This window comes from Furipterus horrens, unplaced genomic scaffold (assembly GCF_987537825.1).
Source record: "Furipterus horrens unplaced genomic scaffold, mFurHor1.1.pri manual_scaffold_4, whole genome shotgun sequence".
Lineage (NCBI taxonomy): Eukaryota > Metazoa > Chordata > Mammalia > Chiroptera > Furipteridae > Furipterus > Furipterus horrens.
The window spans coordinates 202,853,656-202,872,338 of NW_028327174.1; the positions used below are offsets into that span (position 1 = coordinate 202,853,656).

The following is an 18,683-nucleotide window of genomic DNA, read 5'->3' on the forward strand; positions in this document are numbered from 1 at the left end:
GCCGCACAGCAGCCTGGCCCTCACAGAGGATGAGAGGCCCTCTGTCCCACCAGGAGAAGCAGGCGGCCCGGGGAGCCACACCTGGGGGGGTTCGAGCCCAGGCTGGGCGCCGCTGGCCCTTGCAGGAGTGGGCAGATCTGTTCTGACCTGCCGGCCGGCCTGTGCAGAACTCAGGAAACCCCTCTCCCCACTTTGTAAAATGAGGCTAATGAAGGGGCATTCAATAAAAATGTCTGTCTTGGGGTACATCAGGGCGAGGCTAAGAAATCGGGAACGGAAAGACATCTGGACAATCCCTACCTACTTGGGAATTAAATACAAACCTCTAAGCCACATGCCAGAGGAAGTCGAGGAAAAGTAGGAATCAGCTGAGTACCAGGTGCCAGCAGCACACACATGCTTGGGCAGCTGCGTGGTGGGTGGGCCCATGGCAGGTGGTGCCTGTGATGCTGGCGGGGGCGCGGGGGATGCTGAGGACCAGGACAGAGTGGGGCCCACTTGCTCCATTTCTCTGTTGGGAACTTTCGATAATAAACCAGGGAAGTCCAAGTGAAGTGGCCCCAAGTTCAAATGGGGACTGTGGGCCTTGGGGCTGTGAGCCGAGCCCCAGCCCAGCGTCTCAGGGCGGAGGGGCAGGGACGCGGCTGCTGGGACCCCGTCTCCCACCAGAGATCTGTGTGAAGGGAAGGCGCGCCTGTGGGGCCGCCTGTGCGGTCTGGCCGGCAGAGGAAGTGGGTCCCCTCGTCCCTGGGGTGGCACCCAGAGGGCTGGCACCACGCTGCTTCTTGTGAAAAGGCCCGTTTCTTTACCCACCCCCCCTGCAGAGGCCTGGGGTACAGGGGCCATGAGGACCCCAGAGCCCAGCCGGCCGGCTCCCAGCACGTCCCAGGAGGCCCGATTCCTCTACTCGCTGCCCAGTATCTCAAGAGCACAAGAGCCTGAAGCTTGCTTTTTAATTAAAAAGCAGGGTGTTTATTAATTCTCTCAAATGCTCCAACTTGCACCTGAGGAGCAGCTGAACCCAGACAGCGTGGTCACTAGTGGCAGCCACCCTGGCCCTGGCTGCTGCCTCCTGCAAGGGGGGTGGAGCGCTCGCCGGCCCAGCGGGGTCCTGGCTCCTGTCGGTGGCAGCGGCGGTGGGCTCTGGGCAGTCCTGGAACACACACGAGCACCCTGATGGTCAGGGCACGCTAACTGCAGCCAGACCCCATGATGGCACCACAGAGGCCTGGTGTCTGGTGGGGGGCCTGCCCTCCAGGACCCGGAACCTCACAGCCCACGCTGCTCAGAGGAGCCTCCTGCTCTTGGGGGCCTGCTGGCTACTTGGGTCTCCATTTCCTGAACTCAACTGGCTGTGCTGAGGGCTTGGCACCTGCGGTCTGACACTGCAGACCCAGCAGCAAAAAGCCCCACGCCTGCTCTCCTGGGCTCCCAGGCTCAGGGGAGGGGCTGCGTTGGGGACAGGTGGTGCCTCCTCAGGAGAGGGGCCTGGGGGCAACTCTGAGCCGTCGCCCACTGGGCAGGCAGGCAGGGAGAAGAGCGCAGGGCGGAGGGATGGCAGGAAGGCTGTGCCAGGCCTCTGGGGTGTGGCAGCTGTCAGCAGCCTCCACCCAGGACCCCTCCAGCCTGGGCACACCTGCCTGGCACTGCCACACCTGCTGAGAGTCCCGAGGCGGGGCCGTGCCGGCCACTGGCCCGAGTGCTGGACCCAAAACCCCCAGCCGGCCAGGCCACACCCGGACCGCAGCTGCCCCAGCTCACCTGCTGCTCACAGCAGCCTCCTCCGCTTTCGGATGAGGCGGCCGTACCGCGTCCTGAGCACATTGAAGTCATCAGAACTGTCTGGGCAGGAGTGGGCAGAGCCCTTGCCAGGGTCTGGGGCTCCCTGAAACAAAATTCAGATGGGGGGACAAAAGTGACCTTCCAGCCAGGGTGGGAGACAGAGAGAAGCAGCAAGGCCTAGGCCTGGGGGCCTGTGGACACCATGTCCCCCAAATGATTGGGACAGGCGGCTCTCAGATGCACTGAGGCCCCAACAACAGAGCCACTGCAGGCTAGGCCTGGTGACACCACCTACAGGGGCCAGGACAGGCAGAGAATAGGAGGCGCCACATGTGGGGTCCGGCAGCCTGCTGACCCCTGCCTTCCATGGAGGCTCTGAACCCCTTGGAGCCCCCAGGGACCAGCCTATGTCCTGGTCCCCTGGCCGGGCCAGCAGGACAGTGACCCAGGACACGTGAAGAGCAAGTATAGAGGCTGCACACAGGGATACAGGATCTCCCTCCCTCCTCATCTGGGATGTAGCTGTGTCTCTACTGCTCATCAGCCCTGGGACCCCCAGGCAAGGCCCCTGGTGAGGCAGGTGACATTCCCAGCAGCCCAGACAGGACTGAACCTATAAGGAGGGTGGCAGAGCCCTCACCCACAACCCCCACCTCCCAGGTGGGGCCCGCTTGCTCCTGGGACATACTTGCAAGGACTCTGGACACCCTCCCTGACTGAGCACTAAGTGTCTGAGGGGCCCAGACCACAGGGACAGAGCCAGACTTGCTGGGGGCTCCTTCCTGTGTGTTTCTATCAGGTTCCTCACTGGGAAACGGGCAGTGGTTTTGCCCCACAGCTCAGAGCTCTGCGAGGTGAACAGCGGCAGAGCTGGCCCCTGGTGGGGTCTCAGTGTCCACAGAAGCGCAGGGGCAGATGTGGCCACCTGTGAGCGGGCTGCGCAGGGTGGGACAGAGCCTGAGGTCACGTCCTCCCTCAGACCTGGTGCGGGCCTGCAGCCCCGGGAGGGGTGAGGGTCTCCCCATGCTAGAGGCAAGGTTCCTTCCTCTCCGTGTTGCCGCAGTGGCCACAGGGGCGGCGCCTTCCGCACACGACCAACATGCAGCCCGGCAGGCCTGCAGCCAGCTTCCTCCTCCTCAGCAACCAGCCTGCCACTTCCACGTGCTCGTGCCCGGCCGCCACCCCACCACTCTGGGCACGTCACAGGCAGGCACGCAGGGGCACCATTGGGGGGCGTGGGGACGTGGGGCAGGCACTGTGCCCAAGGCCACCTGCCTGGACAGGGACTGTGGCCGCTGGCCCCTCCTGGGGGCTGTTGCCACCGAAGAGCTCCAGCTCCTGCAGGTCCTCGTCCTCGCTCTCAGAGTTGGCCCTTATGGCTGCTGACAAGGTGGTGGGGACGCCAGGCGGGGACAGGGTGGCCAGGAGTGCGGGGAGGGTGAAGGCCGCCAGGAAGCGTGCCTTCAGCAGCAGGTAGGCCGGGCTGTCCCGCAGCTGGCTGCGCACGTGCCCCAGGGAGGCGGCTCTGCGCTCCAGGGCCTTCTTATGGAGCAGGAGGCCCGACAGTGCCTGCAGGCTGCACAGGGAGGGGGGCTGGTAGGGCAGCCTGCTGCCCAGGGGGGGCACACACACCCCTCGCCGCCCCCCCAGCCACTCCCGCACGACTGTCTCGCTCTCCTGGGAGAGGAGGCCTAGGTCCAGGCCCCTCTTCTCAGGCCCAGGCTGGGCTGGGGGTGGCCTCTCCAAGCCCAGAGGCACCCTGGCCTCCCCTGGCTCTGAGTGCAACACCGGTGTCCCCCCTGGATCAGCACCGCAGTGCGGGGGCAGCTGGCTGGCACAGCGGGGCTCTGCCTCAGGGTGGTCAGCCAGGACTGCAGCCGGGGAAGCCATCACCCTGGCCAGCTGGGCCTCTTTGGAGGAAGAGTGTCCTCCAGGAGCACGGGCCACGTCACAATCCACTTCGGCAGAAACTTGGGGTGGCAGGGGTGTTGAAAGGGTCGTGAGGTCTGTCCTGGAGGGAAGGGCTGATCCTGTGTCCATGTTGGCTGGGCCCTGGCCTGCACACGTCCCAGTCAAAGAGGGCGATGCAGCCTCTGACAGACCTTTGGGGCCAGAGGTCCCTGCTGGCCTGGGAAGGTCCACCACGGCTGGCACGGGCACCGGAAGCAACCCCTGGGCTGTGAGCACCCAGGTGACAGGCGGAGAAGTGCTGGCCACCACGTGGGGTCCACCCCTGTGGGTGCCTAGAGCTGGCTCCAGGCTGTGGTGCTGGATGGGCAGCTGCACAGGGCTGGGGGCTGCGGGGAGGAAGGGTGGTGCCTGAGGCAGGCTCTGCTTCTGGGACACGGCCGGGGCCTGAGATTGTCCAAGGCTGCTCACAGGGACCAGGCTGGGGCCCAGATGGGGGACCCTGGAGGCAGCTGGGGCCTGTGCAGCCACCATGGAGAGGGGAGCAGAGACCAAGGGTTGCTGGGCAGGGGGCCCTTTGTCCGTGGCTGAGGCCTGGGAGCTGAAATGACTTGGACTGGCCTCTGCAGGGGCCCCCGGCCCAGAGAGTGTGGAGGTGGAGACAGCCCGCGCCGGGGCTTGGGGGCCCTGGAAGGCCAGCGGCAGAGGGGCCTGAAGGACCATGGGAGAGGAGACCACCAGCGGTGGCCAGACAACCCTAGGGCCCTGGGCAGCCTTGCGGGCTTGGGCCTCCCGCAGCCGCTTCTCCCAAAGCAGCTCAGACACAGTCTTGGGCCTGGACCGGGCGTTGCACAGAACTGGCGGGGGCGCCGGGGGCGTGGGCCCAGCCCCGCAGGGCTGCAGCGCCTTGCTCCCTCTGCGGCCAGCGTTCCTCCTGGCAGCTTCTCGGGTGGGCCCGCCGCACGAGTGGCAGCCTGTGGGGGGACAGACAGACAGCACACACACCATGGAGGCTGGGCCCTGGGCCCCGCACCCTGCTTCCCGTCAGGAGGCCCTTCGCAGGGTGGCTGCTGGGAATGTGGGAGCAGGGGCCTGGCATCCAGGCCAGGGGCTCAGCTGTCCCTTACACCTCAGACATCTTCAAGCCACTACCCTGCCCCCAGCCCCCGCATCGCCTCGCACGTCTCGGACCTGACTGCAGTGTGGGCAGCGGGGGAGAGGCTCTGCCTCCGTGTCTGTGCTGGGGAGGCCTCGGGGCTCACCTGCTGTGGTGCAGAGGTGGGAACCCCAGGAGCTGACCCCCACCCCCAGCTCGGGCCCACCAGGCTCTAGTCCCTCTCATGCGACTCGCAGCCAGGGACAGGTCTGGCCTCTTGCCACCAGACAGAACAGCCGAAAGGGAGACGCAGTACCTGGAGCGCTCTGTGTACTCGAGGGTGCCTGGGAAAGAACGGAGAGTCAGCCGCAGGGAGGCCCCGGGGGCCCATGGCCCGTTTCCGCCACTACCGAGACACACCTCACTTCTTGCCTGCTGAGGGGACAGGGCCTGCCGCCTGCACCACCCCTATATGCCCCTCAGAGGCCATGGACTGGCCTGCACAGCCCTCCCGGCCCTCAACCCCACCCCGGGCCCCAGGTCTCCCCGACGCAGCTGCACCTGAAGGCACCCTTGGGAGAGCTCATCTAGGCGGGCCTGGGCTGGTCTGCAGGAAGGGGCAGGGGCAGGGGCAGGAGGACACAGGGGTCCCGGAGCCCAGATGGGGCACCATGGGCTGTGACTTGGTCCTCAGACCTTTTTGTGGTGTCCTCCAGGGCTGACCGGGCCCAGGACACAGCATTTTACTGACGGACCCCACGGGCTCGGCCATCTGCACCAAGCGTCCTGGCCCAGCAAGGCAGTGTCAAAGCAGCAGGAGCGCAGGGTGAGTGGGAGAGCCTGAGTGTGGGTCCTGTCTCCGCACCCTGGACCTGTTGGCAAGTCCTCGGGGCTCCGGGCAGACCCCTCCCTGAACCCAGCTCCAGGGGACCCCAGACACCTCCTGTCCCTGGAAAGAACTAGTGTCCCCTCCTTCCTAGCTGGTCCCACGCCACCTGCACCCAGTACTGCCTGGGGGATGGGAGGGAAGGGCGGCAGCAGCCCGGAGCCCATGCCTGGCACCCACCTCGCTGCTCACCTGAGCCCCAGCCTGGAGCAGGGTAGGCAGCCGGGCCTTCCTCTCCCGAATGACCTCCATGCAGCCGGAAGTGTCGATCTGGAACAGCTGAAGGGTTCATGGGGTACACGCATGATCAAACACAGGACAGGAGGTCCTGCCCCGCTCTAAAATTGCTCCTGTAGCCCCCCAAGGGCCCCAATGACAGGCGTCTGCAGTGGGTCTTGGGCCACCCTTACCATAGTGCCCTTGGGAGCAGGTCCGAGGCCCCAGAGGCACAGCCTGGGGCCCAGGTCAGCCCCTCCAGGACTGATCCAGACCCTGGGGGACAGTGGGCCTGCCGCAGCCCCTCAGCTGCTGAGATGCCCCAGGCCTCGCCGGCCCCACCCCTTCCAGGCCATGGGTAGCGGACGGTGGCGGGGGCGCTGCCACTGAATGCTGTCCGCCACCAAGGGGCTGTTTCCAAAGACCGAACGCTGTAGAAAGCGGCACCCAAGAGTGGATCCACCACAAACACCCCCACTCACGGAAACACAGAGCTCTGCAGCAGAGACTCACTTGAATAAAGAGGGTGAACACCGGGGTGCTGGCCAAATGGGTGTCCTGCAGCTGCGCCCTGATGCTGTCCGCTGGGGGGACAAGGGAATAAGGGCATAGGTGCAAAGTGGCCCCAGTGACCACATCTCTCCCCTGGAGGCCCGAGAGCCCTGGAGCCTGGGTGCCAGTCAGGGAACTCCAAAGAACCCCAAATCCAGCTGCTACCACGCTCAACCAAGGAGGCCGGGGCCAGAGGGCAGGCTGATGTCGACTGGCCCGCAGCTCGGCCTCTGGGGACGGGCACTCTGGGCGCGTGTTCAGACAGCCCGACCAGCTCCCTGTAAACCCGCCCCGGACACCCGCGCACCCAGGAAGACGTCCCGGCTGAGGCCCGAGTGCCGGCTCACTTCCCAAACTGACCGCCGTGTGCTACGCAGGCAACAGAGGCTAAACCCAACAGCCCCCCAGGCACATGCCCTTCTAGAAAGACAAGCCCATGTCACAGGTCACTGCAGGCCCCCTTTCCCCTCGGCCCAACAGCGGGCTCCCGGGATCTGGGGCAGTACCTCGCGTGTGCACTGCGGGCCTCTGGCGCGGGCAGGGCAGGACGATGTCGCCCACCCACGGGCTCACGGCCACCAGCAGCCGGCGCTCCAGGAGCCTCCTCCGCAGGGTGCGTCTCCAGCGCCGCCACAGCAGCCGCGCGCAGGGCCTGGCTGCAATGCTGCCGCCGCGGCTGGCCGCCTGGGCTGAGCCGAACAGGCACCGCTGCTTCAGCGTATCCTTCTGTGGGGGCAGGAACCTCAGTCCCGCGCTCACTGTCCCCGACGCCTGCGCACTAGGGGCGGAACGCCAGACCAGGGTGGGAGTGGGGCGGGGGCGCACGCGTGTGGGCGGGCACAGGCAGGCCCTTACCAGTGTCCGGTACCAGACGGCGGTGTTGGTCCTGAGCACCCACAGCGCCGTCTCCAGAGGCACCTTCTGCGGACACGTCCCACTCTGAGAAGACACAGCACGAGGCTGCAGGGCGTGGAGCGGGCCAGCGTGCACAGCTCTGTGCCCAGACCCCAAAGCTGGCCCTGTATCGCCGAGACACCCTGAAGCCCGGGCCTCAGGCAGGGCTGCCCCCAGCCCGACACACACACGGGTGGCCCAGCCGGACGTGAGCCTGGGGCTGATGCAGGCCAGGGGGGAGCCTGCTCCCTCGGGGAGAAAAGCTTCAGAAACGGCTCTGCGTCTAAGCGCCCTCAGCAGCTCTCCCCACGTGGCTTTTATAGCAAACAAGCCGGGGAACGCGGCCAGCCGCCTCAGCGAGCCAGGCTGCTGCCTTGGGCCCTGCGAGGGGGGCCGCCCCGTGCCCGGGACACACGGCCCTGAGTGCCAGGTCCAGCCCCCCTGAGGGGTGCACCAGGGCCGTGCCTACCTCATCTGCCGGCCCGTCTGAGCTTGTGAGGTGCATGTCTGCGCAGCGTCTGTGCCTGATGCCTCTCAGGCCGTCGGTGCTGTGGGTCCTGGGAGGGGCCTGTGTCCGGCCCCCCAGCTCTGCTTCCCTGCCCCCACCTCGGGCCACGTCGGAGGAGGAGAGGGGGCTGGCGGGGGCAGCCGAGCACCCCGGGCAGCCCCCTGGCGCCGCTGCCCCCAGCCTCTGGGCGCGCTGCCTGGCAGGGACCCACAGGTCCACATCTGGCACGAGGTACGGGACGGCCAGCAGTGCCAGGTCCCGTGCCTGGGTGCCCGGGGCTTCCTCCGGCTCCGAGTCCCTGCTGCCTCCACTGTCCCAACTGTCCTCGCTGTCCCCGCTGTCCCCGCTGCTGCTGTCCTCGCTGCTGGAGCTCCACCGCACTCTGCGAGGGCGCCGCTGCTGCCTCCTTCTCCCCTGACCTTGCTTCTTCTGTGAGGAAAGGGCTTCTTGAGGCCTCAGCGGCCTGGGGAGCAGCCACATGGCACCCAGTAGGCTGGCAGGTCCCTCTGAGGGCAGGGCGTGCTCTCCAGCAGCTCTGGGGAGGGCAGCTGCCCACGGGCCGGCCTCTCAGCCCTTGGCTTCTTAGAAGCGACACCCTCTCCTCTCCGCCCCAACCCAACATACCACCCCACGGGAAGGCCAGCCCCACAGCACAGGGGCAGGACCTTGGCAGCCGGTTGGGGAGGCCTCACCCTGACCATGACCTTCCACTTGCTCAGACATTGGGAGCCCGTCCGGTGGGGGAGTTCAGAAGCTATTTTTTCCCAGTGACCTACAAGGCAAAACAGCATGGAAGCCACTTCACCCTCTTCAATGGCATGAGCTCATCAGCTTGGAAAAGGGCTTCTCTCTGAGACGTGCCGTCTCCTCCGGAGAACGTGTGCCGTTCCCTCGGGATGGGGCTCCTGCCCACCCTCACACTGCTCCCCATTGGAGGAGTTTCAGCGTCACGTCAGAAAGAGCTGGCTCATTTCAGCCGATTCCATGGAAAAAGCAGCCTGCGTGGGGAGCCAGGCCAGGGCGCACCAGCCGAGGGCCGTCCGCCCTGGGGCGCACAAAGCTAGTGGCCTCACTCCTCTCCTTCTCCGCTTCTGCGCGTTCCCTAACCCACGTGAATTAGTCTGTACGAAGGGAGAGGCCCTGCTCTCTGCCACGGTGACAACGCCCAGGAGTGTGACGCGCAGGGAGGCAGCCCAAGAGCCAGCGGCCTGCTGCCACCACGCAGCAGGACCAATGACAACTTACCAACACCGTGTTTCTCTATTAATTCAATTAATTTCATCTCTTCTTTTGGATCCCAGTGTCCCTTTTTCAGGCTGAAATGTAACTTTCTGAAATACCTGAAAATGACATGAAAACAAACGGATGTTTCATTTTCTTTCTTGTTTTAGAGACCAATGGGTTGTTGCACTCACAGATGCATTCAAAGGTTGGTTCTTGCATGTGCCCTGACTGGGGATCAAACCCACAACCTTGGCATATGGGGGCAATGCTCTAATAACCGAGCCACCCGGCCGGGGCTCAGATGCACATTTTAGATGCCAGAATTGCCTTTCCATTCTGTCTGCAAGAGTATCTGCAAACCATACACCAGAAAAGGAACATGTATCTGGAATTTGCAAAGAACTCTGCAAGTCAATAATACAGAACAAATAACCTGACTTTGAACGTGGGTCAAGGATACAAACAAGATATTTCTCCAGAGAAGACAGGCAAGTGGCCAACAAGCACACGCAGACGCTCACATGGGTGAGGCCAACCCAAATGACAGCGAGACACACGTCACACCCATGGGGATGGCTCCAATCAGCATGGTGGCAAGTGCTGGTGAGGACGGGGGCAATGGGGACCGCGCACACTGCTGTGGCACGGAGAGGCAGCCACTTTGGAAAAGTAGGGCGGGTCCCCCAAAAGGTTGAACCAGCCCTGGCTGGTGTGGCTCAGTGGGTTGAGCGCCGGCCTGCGAACTGAAAGGTCGCTGGTTTGATTCCCAGTCAGGGCACAGGCCTGGGATGAGGGCCAGGTCTCCAGGTGGGGGCACGTGGGAGGCAGCCGACAGATAATTCTCTCCCTGTCTCCCTCCCTTCCTTTCTCTCTCTCCAAACATAAATAAAACCTTTAAAAAAAAAAGAACTGGTTCACCCAGAGTCACCCTGTGACGCAGCCAGCCCACCCGAGTGGGTGTCGGAGGGAAAAGGGCACATCCGTGCACATGACGCCGGGTACACCCCGTCCGTGACTCCCAGGCGCTGACGAGGTGGCGCGGCAGGTCTGCATGCATATCTACGGCTGCGGAACGGCCTGCTGTCCCAGAGCTGCAGGACCGCACTCTGCTGACCCCTCGCCTGCCTGTGGGCACCCGGGCTGCGTCCCCCTCTCGGAAGCCGTGACTTGCACTGCCGCGCACATGAGTCCTGCATCCGCATCTCTTGGGTGTGGAGCGGGGCTTCTGCACCGTGTGTCAGTTCTGTGTAACATCCGAGACGCCTCCACTCTCTCCACAGGGCCCCACGGCACGTTCCCTCCCTCGGAGCACAGGGTTCCGGGCTCCGCACGTCCTCATGGTGCACAGCGGTCACTTGCCGTGTGGTTCTGACGTGTTTCTCAAAACGACAAACGATGGGAGCATCTCTTCCTGTGTTCAATGGGTACTCACACGTCTTCTTTGGAGAAGGGCTCACTTAGGCCCTCGGTGCATTTGAGGATGTCGTCTGGGCCGGGAAGCGTGGCTGTGCTGGAGGCGACCGATGCACTCTAAAGACAACTGCTGCCCGACCCGGAGAACGTAACGCGAGCCACACAACCGTGGCTTCAGGAGAGTAAGCTGAGCAGCATGCGAATCACACCTTAATGAAGCTGTTTGCAATGGATGGGGCAGAGCCGCCTGTTGGGGACCCCGCCCAGCAGCCATCTGGGAGAGGGGCCCGCACCCCAGGCTCAGGACACCTGCCAGTTGAGTCCCAATGAAGGTGCAGTTTGAAAAAAAAAAACAGCTATCCTGCTTCCAGAGCGGCTGACCCTGTACCCAAAGCCCCCCACCCACCCCCGGAGCCAGATCACCTGGGCCCCGGTCTCCTTGCCCACCCAGGCCTGCCAGGCCGGCGCATCGGACTCACCGATCTCGGCACTGGGTGTCGCTCCTTCCCGGCACCTCTTCTCGAATTTTAAACCAATGCCGCTCCCCATACTTGGCAACCCCTTGAAGCAACTTCTGCAGGAAGGGACACACAGACAGGTGAACCTCTGCAGCAGTTGCCGCCTCCCACCCTCGACTCAGTCTGCACAGGAAGGGGACGCCATGGGCCCTGCGGACACTCAAGGTGTCCAGGTGCATGTCCCAGGGGCTGGCTTTCCTGGGTCCCCCACACGTACCGCATCCTCCTCCGGGGCCCAGAGGCCCCTTCTGAGGCTGGGATCCAAGCTCTTGGTCCACCGGTAGATGAGCTGCACGGAGTCTCTCCCTTCCATGTAGTAGACGACTAGGGGGCAGAGGGGCCTTGTGAGCGCTGCCCTCCCAGCTCCCCTGGGAGGGCGTGGTTCTAGCCACAGAGGATGGAACCTGGACCCCAGGCCCAGAGCCTCCGCCCACTCTGCTCTGGAGCTGCCTTGGCCACGCCCAGGGGCCGGCAGACTCACTTTTGCGGTAGGGGATGTGGCTGCCCACGCGCATCTCCTGCACCAGCTGGGTCAGCATGCGGTCCTCCTCCTCCGTCCACTCCTTCCGCTTCAAGGCTTTGCTGTGCTGCTGGTACTTCTGCAGGCACTGGAAGGCACTGCGGCTGGTCTTCCAAAACAAAGCAAACGCTGTCACCAGGCGCTCCCCCATGCACAGAGGGGTGTCCAGGGCACAGCTGGGATGGAGGTGCCATGTGGGCAAGTGCTTCTGTGTACTGATGGGCACACCGAGTGCACCCACGGCTGGAGGCAGATGCTTACAGAAAACCACTCAGAAAACGTCAGTTACGTTTATAGGACATCAAAACCACATTCAGATCAAGCACTCCATGAAACACCAGCTCCGCTCCAGCTGGTGAACATGTGTCTCGCAGCCTCCCGGCCAGCCCAGCGGCTGCAGCTCGGACCCCAGGGTCTCCGCAGCCCAGTTGGGGCACCACAGAGGCACGTGGGTGGGACCTGCGCAGGCCACTTGCTAGGACGATGCTGCCTTCTCACATCGCATGCCAAAGGCACGATCCGTGAGAGCAATGACGAGCTAGACTTGACCAGTATCAAGGGAACCAGGAGACAACCCACAGACCAGGAAAAAGTGCTGTTTACAAAGGATGTATCTGATAAAGGACCACTACCCAGAAGATACGAGAATGCTAAAACTCAACAATAAGACACGGTCTGACTAGAAAATGGACTGAAGACCTCCAGATGCCTTGTGAAGGAAGGTACATGGATGGCAAGTGAGCACCAGGAGCCCCACGCTGCCAGGAATGTGCAGGTTAGAAAAACGGATGCCCCTGCCCCTAGTCAGAACAGCCAGCACTGGGGCGCTGCCCACGCAGGATGCTGATGGACACGGGGCAGCAGGCGTCTCGCCCGCGGCTCCTGGGAATGCAGGTGGGGCAGCTGCTTTGGAGGACAGTTTGCCGGCTTCTCACAAAACGAAATGTCCTCCAGCCATGCGACCCAGCAACTGTGCTCCTTGGAATCTACCCAGAGCAGCTGAAAACCATGTCCCCACGAAACCCTCCCTGTGGACGGTCACCGCAGCTTCGTTTGTAACTGACAGACCCTGGGAGCCACCAAGACGCCCTTCAGGAGGGGACGGACAGTCAGCGGGGTCTATCCAGACAGTGGGATGCTGCCCAGTGCCACAGAGACACGAGCTGTCAGCCAGGGAGACACCGAGGAGCCTGTCGTGCATGGGACTAAGTGACAGACGCCGACCTGACAAGGCCACACACTATGGCTCCAACTCTGTGATGTCCTGGAAGAGGCCAAGCTGCAGAGACAGTGCATAGGTCAGGGGCAGGGGCGAGGGGAGAACAGGGATGGGGCTCAGGGGCCCCTGGGGCAGTGGAAGGACCCGGTGTGCTGCTGGGACAGTGGACACACAGCATCAGACACGTGCCCAAACCACAGACCACATGACACCGAGTGTGACCCTCGCATCAGCTGTGGACTGGGTGACGATGGCGCGTCTGTGCAGGTCCACCCTTGGTGAGAACAAGCCGCTCCTGGAAGCGGTGTTGGTAACGGGGAGCCTCCGTGCACGGGGCCGAGGGCACAGGGTCTCTGCTCTCCTCCCGCTCAGCTTTGCTGTGAACCTGACACGGTTCTTAAGAGCCTTTATTTAAAGTAAGACTAACAAAGTGAAGACATAAAATGACTTTTTAATAAGCACAACTTACCGAGTCAACAAAAGCATAAAGTCACAGGTACCAAACGACAGGACAGAAGCCCTTTCGCCACGACCACGGCAGGCTCGCCCAAGTCCCAGCGGTGCAACCCTGAGAACCAGACGGCTCCAGGGCGAGGCTCAGGGACACGGCACACATGCCGGCTCGCCGGCCTCCAGGCACTCAGAGCAGAATGCGCACGCACACGCATCTGCACGCGGCCTGGGGAGGTCTCCTGGGGGCGCTGCACCCCGTGCTTGGCCGTGAAAGTGAGAGGTGAAGAAATGGAAATTTTACAGATCATGTTCTCAGGTCTTAAGTCAATAAAACTCAAATTAAAGAACAAGGAAGATTCCAAGAAACCTAACCACCTAAACACAAGAAAACATGTTTCTACATGAGCTAACACCCAAAGAGGCAATGATCCTGAAATTAGAAATTTGTAAAAAGAACACTTCCCACCAAGCTGTGGTCAGAAAAGCAGCCTCAAGCACCCGCGTTGTTGGAGACAGAGATCAAATGAACTTTCTCACCTTAGAGAAAGAAAAACGACAGAAGAACCCAAAAGAAACTAGAAAAAGTGTTCTCAAACACCCCAAAATAAACTCATCTGAGCCTGATGCGGGCCAAGGGAAAGACAGGGACAGGAAGGGACGCATGCGGAAGGCAAGTGAGCTCTGAGGGGGGCCTGAGGTCTGAGAAGCGAGGGGGGGCCACCCTGCCTGGGGGCCACACCCTCTAAAGTGGCCAGACAAGATTTTGAAGGCTCCAAGTGACAAGTCCTGGCTGCGATGTGACCCACAGCCTCTGAAGACCCTGAAGTCGGCGGCCCCCCAGATGCAGAACCCACCCAGGCCTTTGCCCTGGGGTGTGGGTAGCCCGGTCCTTACCCCCAACTCCTCGGCAACCTTCTGCCAGTGCAGGTGGCCATGCTTGGCCGCGATGGCCTTGAGCTGGTCCAGCTCCTCCCCCGTCCACTCCTGCTTATTGATGCTGGGGTGTTCCCAGTTCTGCCAGAACTTCTGGATCTCCTCTGCGCTGCGGTTGCCTTCAAACTGTGCAGAGAGCCAGCGCACAGTGGCCGTCACTGGCGGCCAGCAGCGGGCACACAGGGAGGGCGGAGCTCTGTCTAGGTGCCAGATGTGGCTCTGAATGCCAGGCCTCCTCTGCAGCTGCCCTCTCAGCAGAGGCCTCCCACCACTGGGGAGGTCTGTGAGGCCGCTGCCCAGTGCTGGACACGTGCCTGACCACAGGGATCACTGGGGTCTGGTGGCCACAGAGCATGCCCCAACTCACGTTAATGTTGGAGATCTTCTCCCAGTCGTGGCTGTCCAGCCTGCTCCCCAGCAAGACCTCCTCCGGGAGCTGGCTGCAGAGGTGAGGGCGGCAGGTCAAGACGCTGTCCTGGGCCTGGACGCCACCGGGCCCCCACCACACTGCCCGGCGTCCCCGGCTCACGTGATGTCCTGGATCTCCTTCTCTGCCTCCCTCGCCTGCTTCTGCAGAACCTGCGTCTCCACCCCACTCGTGGCCCGGCTCTGCTTCTGCTGCAGGTACTCGAGCCTGCGGGGAGGCCGGGGGTGCCAGGGTCACGGGTGGGGGCTCTCGGGCCGGCAGGGCCTGCCTGTGGACGTTGAGTCCCACGCACGGCGGGTGCTCCCATAGCACTGGGGCCAGAGCGCCGCCCAGGGGCCTGGCTCAGGTTCTGATCTGCAGACTAGTCCACCCCCGCGAGTGCTCATTCTCTGCTCACAGGGGACGCGGGGACACAAGAACGCCCCCTTTGGCCATCACTGAAATCCTGTTCCTCGTGCCCAGAGACAAGGCCAGGCTTTTCCACTTCCAGAGCAGTTCAGGGAGAAAACCCACCTCTCCCACAGCCCGAGGAGGGACCCAACCTCCACCACCACAGCAAAGCCTGACGCCAGCGTCAAGACGTGAGACAGTGGGTGGCCGCTGGGACCCCCTGGCGGGGCCACAGGACATGTGATTTGGTCACGTGACATCACCCCCTCAGCCCACACATAAAGCAGGTCGCATGAATGGCCCCCATTTTCACAGGTGAAACTGAGGCCCAGAGCAGAGAAACTGCCAGAGTCAGACCAGTGAACGTGGCTACCTGGCCAACTCCACCTACACACTGGACCTCCTTCTCGGGAGACAGTGCAGGGAGGCACCGCCCCGCTGCAGCTGGGGACCCGGCAGGAGATGGGGTGCACACCGAGCCTCTGCCAGCCCAGGCGCCATAGGAGGCTGCCCTTGCTGGCCGCTCCAGACTCACTTCAGGAACTTGGGCTGAAGCAGGCGCTGCAGGCGATCACTCGCCACCGACTTTCTGAGCAAGGCCTTCTCCCAGCTCTTCCCTAAGGACAGATGACGGCTTGGTGGCATTCACACAGGCCAGTGCCCCTGGGACCTTTGCCCGCATGAGCTCCGACTTCCACACAAAGTCAGAGGAAATGGAGGGCAAACAACCTGTCCAGGCCCGTGGCAGGGAGGCATATCCACAAGGACTGCACTCAGCATGGGGGGCCCATCCCAGCGGCTGAGGCCCAGGAGGGAGCAGTGAGGACCAGCACAGGCTGGGGGGTAGTGGCATGGGGGGAGGGGGGGGCCTCTGCGGTGCCCGAGCTCGGCTCTTACATTTGGTCACTAGGAGCTCCTTGAAGGTCTTGATGCCCTGGGCAGCCTTCTCCCGCGTGTCCTCGTTGGCAGGGGGCCCCTGTCCAAGAATGGGTGTCATGATGCGGACAGACCCAGGTGTGCTCACCAGGGGCCCGGCATGGACTCAGCCTCCTGGAGCAGCCTGGCCACGTGCAAGGCCCAGCCCTGCACACCCGGACCCAGAGCAGCTGCTGGGGTGGGGTCAGCGAGGAGGGCGGGCTGCCAAGCTGGTGCCCATGCCACCTCTGAAGGACTTGTCCTAGGGTTCACCCGGGAGCAGAGGTTGGCTGGCCCCATTCTGAGGGAGGAGAACCTGACTTTCGCCATGGGGCCCAGAGAGTTTCAGGATGTTGGAGAATACCACCCCGAAGACCAAGGGAGCCCGCGGCGGCCACAGCAGGCTGTGGGGACACAAGCCCTCCCCGGAGCCTGACCGCGTCGCGACTCACCACTCCAGTAACCCTGTCCTTGAAGTAGGGCTTCAGGAAGTGCCCAATGTCCAGGTTCAGGGATAGGCTCTTGCCGTCCTTCACCATGGGGCCTTTGGATCCTGCCAGGTCCCACGTGACTTCCTCCTGCGGACACAAGGGCCTCTGTGGGCTGGGTGACTCTCCTTGTGGAGAAGGGATCTGGGCCCAGAAGGCCTGGCCGTAGGGTTCCTCGGGGCCAGGCCCTATCCTACCTGCTGCTCCCGGTTCTGAGCCAGCAGCAGGCTGACCTCTGCCAGCTTCTCCTGGATGACCTCCTGGTAGACCATGTTCAGCTGCAGGCAAGTCTCTGGGTCTTCTGGAAGCATCTTCTCCTGGGCATCATCCTCATCGTTGCTGGCTTCACCCCACCTTTCTTCTTCCTGGTCACAAGTGTTAGACTGCAGGTGAGGAAACGGGGTGCACAGATGCTCTCATGTCCTCAGGGCCCCGGCGGTGCGGCCAGCCTCCAAGCCCACCTCACGGCCTCTGGACTAGCGAGGCCACCCTGAGGCAAAGCCCCACAGTGTACTCAGTCCCCCATCACAGATGCAGGACATCCCGTTTCCAGGAGTGGGGTGGGGGAGGTGAGAGGACGTGAGTAGGCCCACTTTTAACAGCAGGCATTTGTGTAAAACGTGAACCCTGTGATGGGCCTGTGGGACTCCCACCCCTGCCGGGTGACAGGCGGCTACAGCGCACCCCAAACTGGAAAGCGGAAGTGATCCGAACTCATCAGAAGGCCGCGCGTCTGAGCTGCGCCAGCCGGCCCACCACAGGGCGCCTGCCAGCCCCTGCGGACGCGAGGGGGCGCTGTTCCCACTGACGGGGTGAAGGAAAAAGCGCTCTGGAAATTCTGCCAAGTTACAGAAAATCCCACGGGAATCGGAGAACAGTGAACAGTCACCGGCCTGACTGACTTCTTGCCAGGCGTGGTTCTGGGCACTCACACATGCAAACTGGCCTGGGCTCCAACGGTCCCTGCTGTGCAGAGGGGAAACCAAGGCACAGAGGTGCGGGCTGGGCCCGAGTGTGATGTCACACTGAGACCAATGCAAGCCCAGGCAAGTCAGGCGGGACGAACGCCCACCCACTGACAATGGTTATCTGTGGGGACAACTTCATTCTTGATGACGAGCACTGTGGCGTGTTGTTCTTGATAACGAACACATGTGGCTTTTCTAACACAGGAACACTGCGAGGCATTCAAAGGACCCCCTCCCGGACCGGCTGGGGGGGGGCGAGTCAGCTTCGGGGCACAGCCAGCTCTGGCCAGTAGTTACCGAGATGGGGGGACCAGCAGCGTCCGAGTCCTCATCGGGCGACGAATCTGTGGGAACACAAGCAGACCGCTGTGACCGTTAACAGGAACAGGCGGCTGGCGAGGGGACACCACAGGCACCGAGGAGCCGGCCAGCACGTGCGGCCCGTGGCCCATCTGCTGGGCAGCTGCAGACCACGGAGGGGCTGAAAGACCCCAGAGGGAGACGCTGCGGGGCCTTCCCTCCCAGACAGCGCCCGGAGGCCGAGTGCCCAGGGCTGAGCAGGCGGGCGGGCTCTGGGCCGAGGGCAGGCCCGTGAGGAAGAGAAGACACAGGCCTTGTGTGAAGTGCCCCCGGGCATGCAGAGGACAGTGACCGCGGGGACAAGCCGTGGAGGCCCTGGTGTGGTCAGCGGTGGGGAGAGGTTTGGCCTCGGAGCGGAGCCCGGGGCCGGGGAGAGGTGGGAAGGCTGGGGGACCCTGGGCAGCGGGCAGGGCTCCCGCAGGAGCTGTGGGGGGCACTCGGGCCCCAGGGCAGCACGGAGGACAGCGGGAGGGGGGCACAACGGGAGCCGCCGCCGCAGAGGGCCCGGGGAAGGGTGCAGGGCCGGGGCTGGCGGGGGCCGGGGCAGCGGGAAACTGCCCGCGGGGAAGAGGCGGCCTGGTCCCAGCAGGCCCGCGGCGCCAGGGGCCGACAGCAGCCGGGGCGGAACGGCCGCTGCCCGCGCGCGGGGCTCACCTGCGTCGGAGTCCGAGTCCAGGCTTGATGCCGAGACCTCCAGGTTGATGCCCGAGGCGCCGGGGTCCAAAATCCTCTCCAGCTCCTCGATCTCCTGCGCTATTTTCTCTCTCTCCGCGTCCACGTCCATGGCTCCTGCCTGCCTCCGGGACACAGCAGCAGGCGTCAGGGCCGCGGTGAGCGGCCACCCTCCCTCGGCCGCGCCGGTCCGCAGGGACCCTCCGCGCGCCGCAGACTCTGCTCCCCGCCGTCGGGTGCTGACAGCGCCCGCCCGAGGCTGCCTGTGGCCGGCACGTGGTGCGGGGGGGCCGGAGACCGCACGGCCCAGCCACGAGAGCGGCCGCCCAACGCCGGGCAGG

The 18,683-nt window shown here is 63.6% G+C and overlaps 1 protein-coding gene across 1 annotated transcript; it reads right to left on the reverse strand.

Annotated features, from left to right (window-relative positions):
- Positions 1 to 1,768: 1,768 nt before the first annotated feature.
- On the reverse strand, positions 1,769 to 18,460 carry SNAPC4 (small nuclear RNA activating complex polypeptide 4). The gene is made up of 21 exons (XM_090274969.1): positions 18,325 to 18,460; positions 17,608 to 17,654; positions 16,540 to 16,707; positions 16,307 to 16,432; positions 15,837 to 15,915; positions 15,475 to 15,556; positions 14,652 to 14,756; positions 14,490 to 14,562; positions 14,084 to 14,248; positions 11,479 to 11,626; positions 11,215 to 11,321; positions 10,959 to 11,053; positions 9,088 to 9,182; positions 8,535 to 8,614; positions 7,804 to 8,271; positions 7,296 to 7,379; positions 6,947 to 7,166; positions 6,402 to 6,472; positions 5,865 to 5,951; positions 3,054 to 4,710; positions 1,769 to 1,881 (listed from the first exon to the last, which is right to left on the reverse strand). The coding sequence occupies exons 1-21, from the start codon at positions 18,452 to 18,454 to the stop codon at positions 1,769 to 1,771; spliced, it is 4,200 nt and encodes a 1,399-aa protein (XP_090131095.1). The 5' UTR covers positions 18,455 to 18,460.
- Between the last annotated feature and the right edge of the window lie 223 nt (positions 18,461 to 18,683).

What these genes read in the sequence shown, in the direction of transcription:
- SNAPC4 (XM_090274969.1), bottom strand. Translation starts at nt 18,454, where the DNA reads ATGGACGTGGACGCGGAGAGAGAGAAAATAGCGCAGGAGATCGAGGAG. An exon ending in AGAAGATCTCCAACATTAAC is followed by an intron (nt 14,249 to 14,489) that starts GTGAGTTGGGGC and finishes CTCTCTGCACAG; the next exon opens with TTTGAAGGCAACCGCAGCGC. An exon ending in TGTTCACCCTCTTTATTCAA is followed by an intron (nt 5,952 to 6,401) that starts GTGAGTCTCTGC and finishes TGAACCCTTCAG; the next exon opens with CTGTTCCAGATCGACACTTC.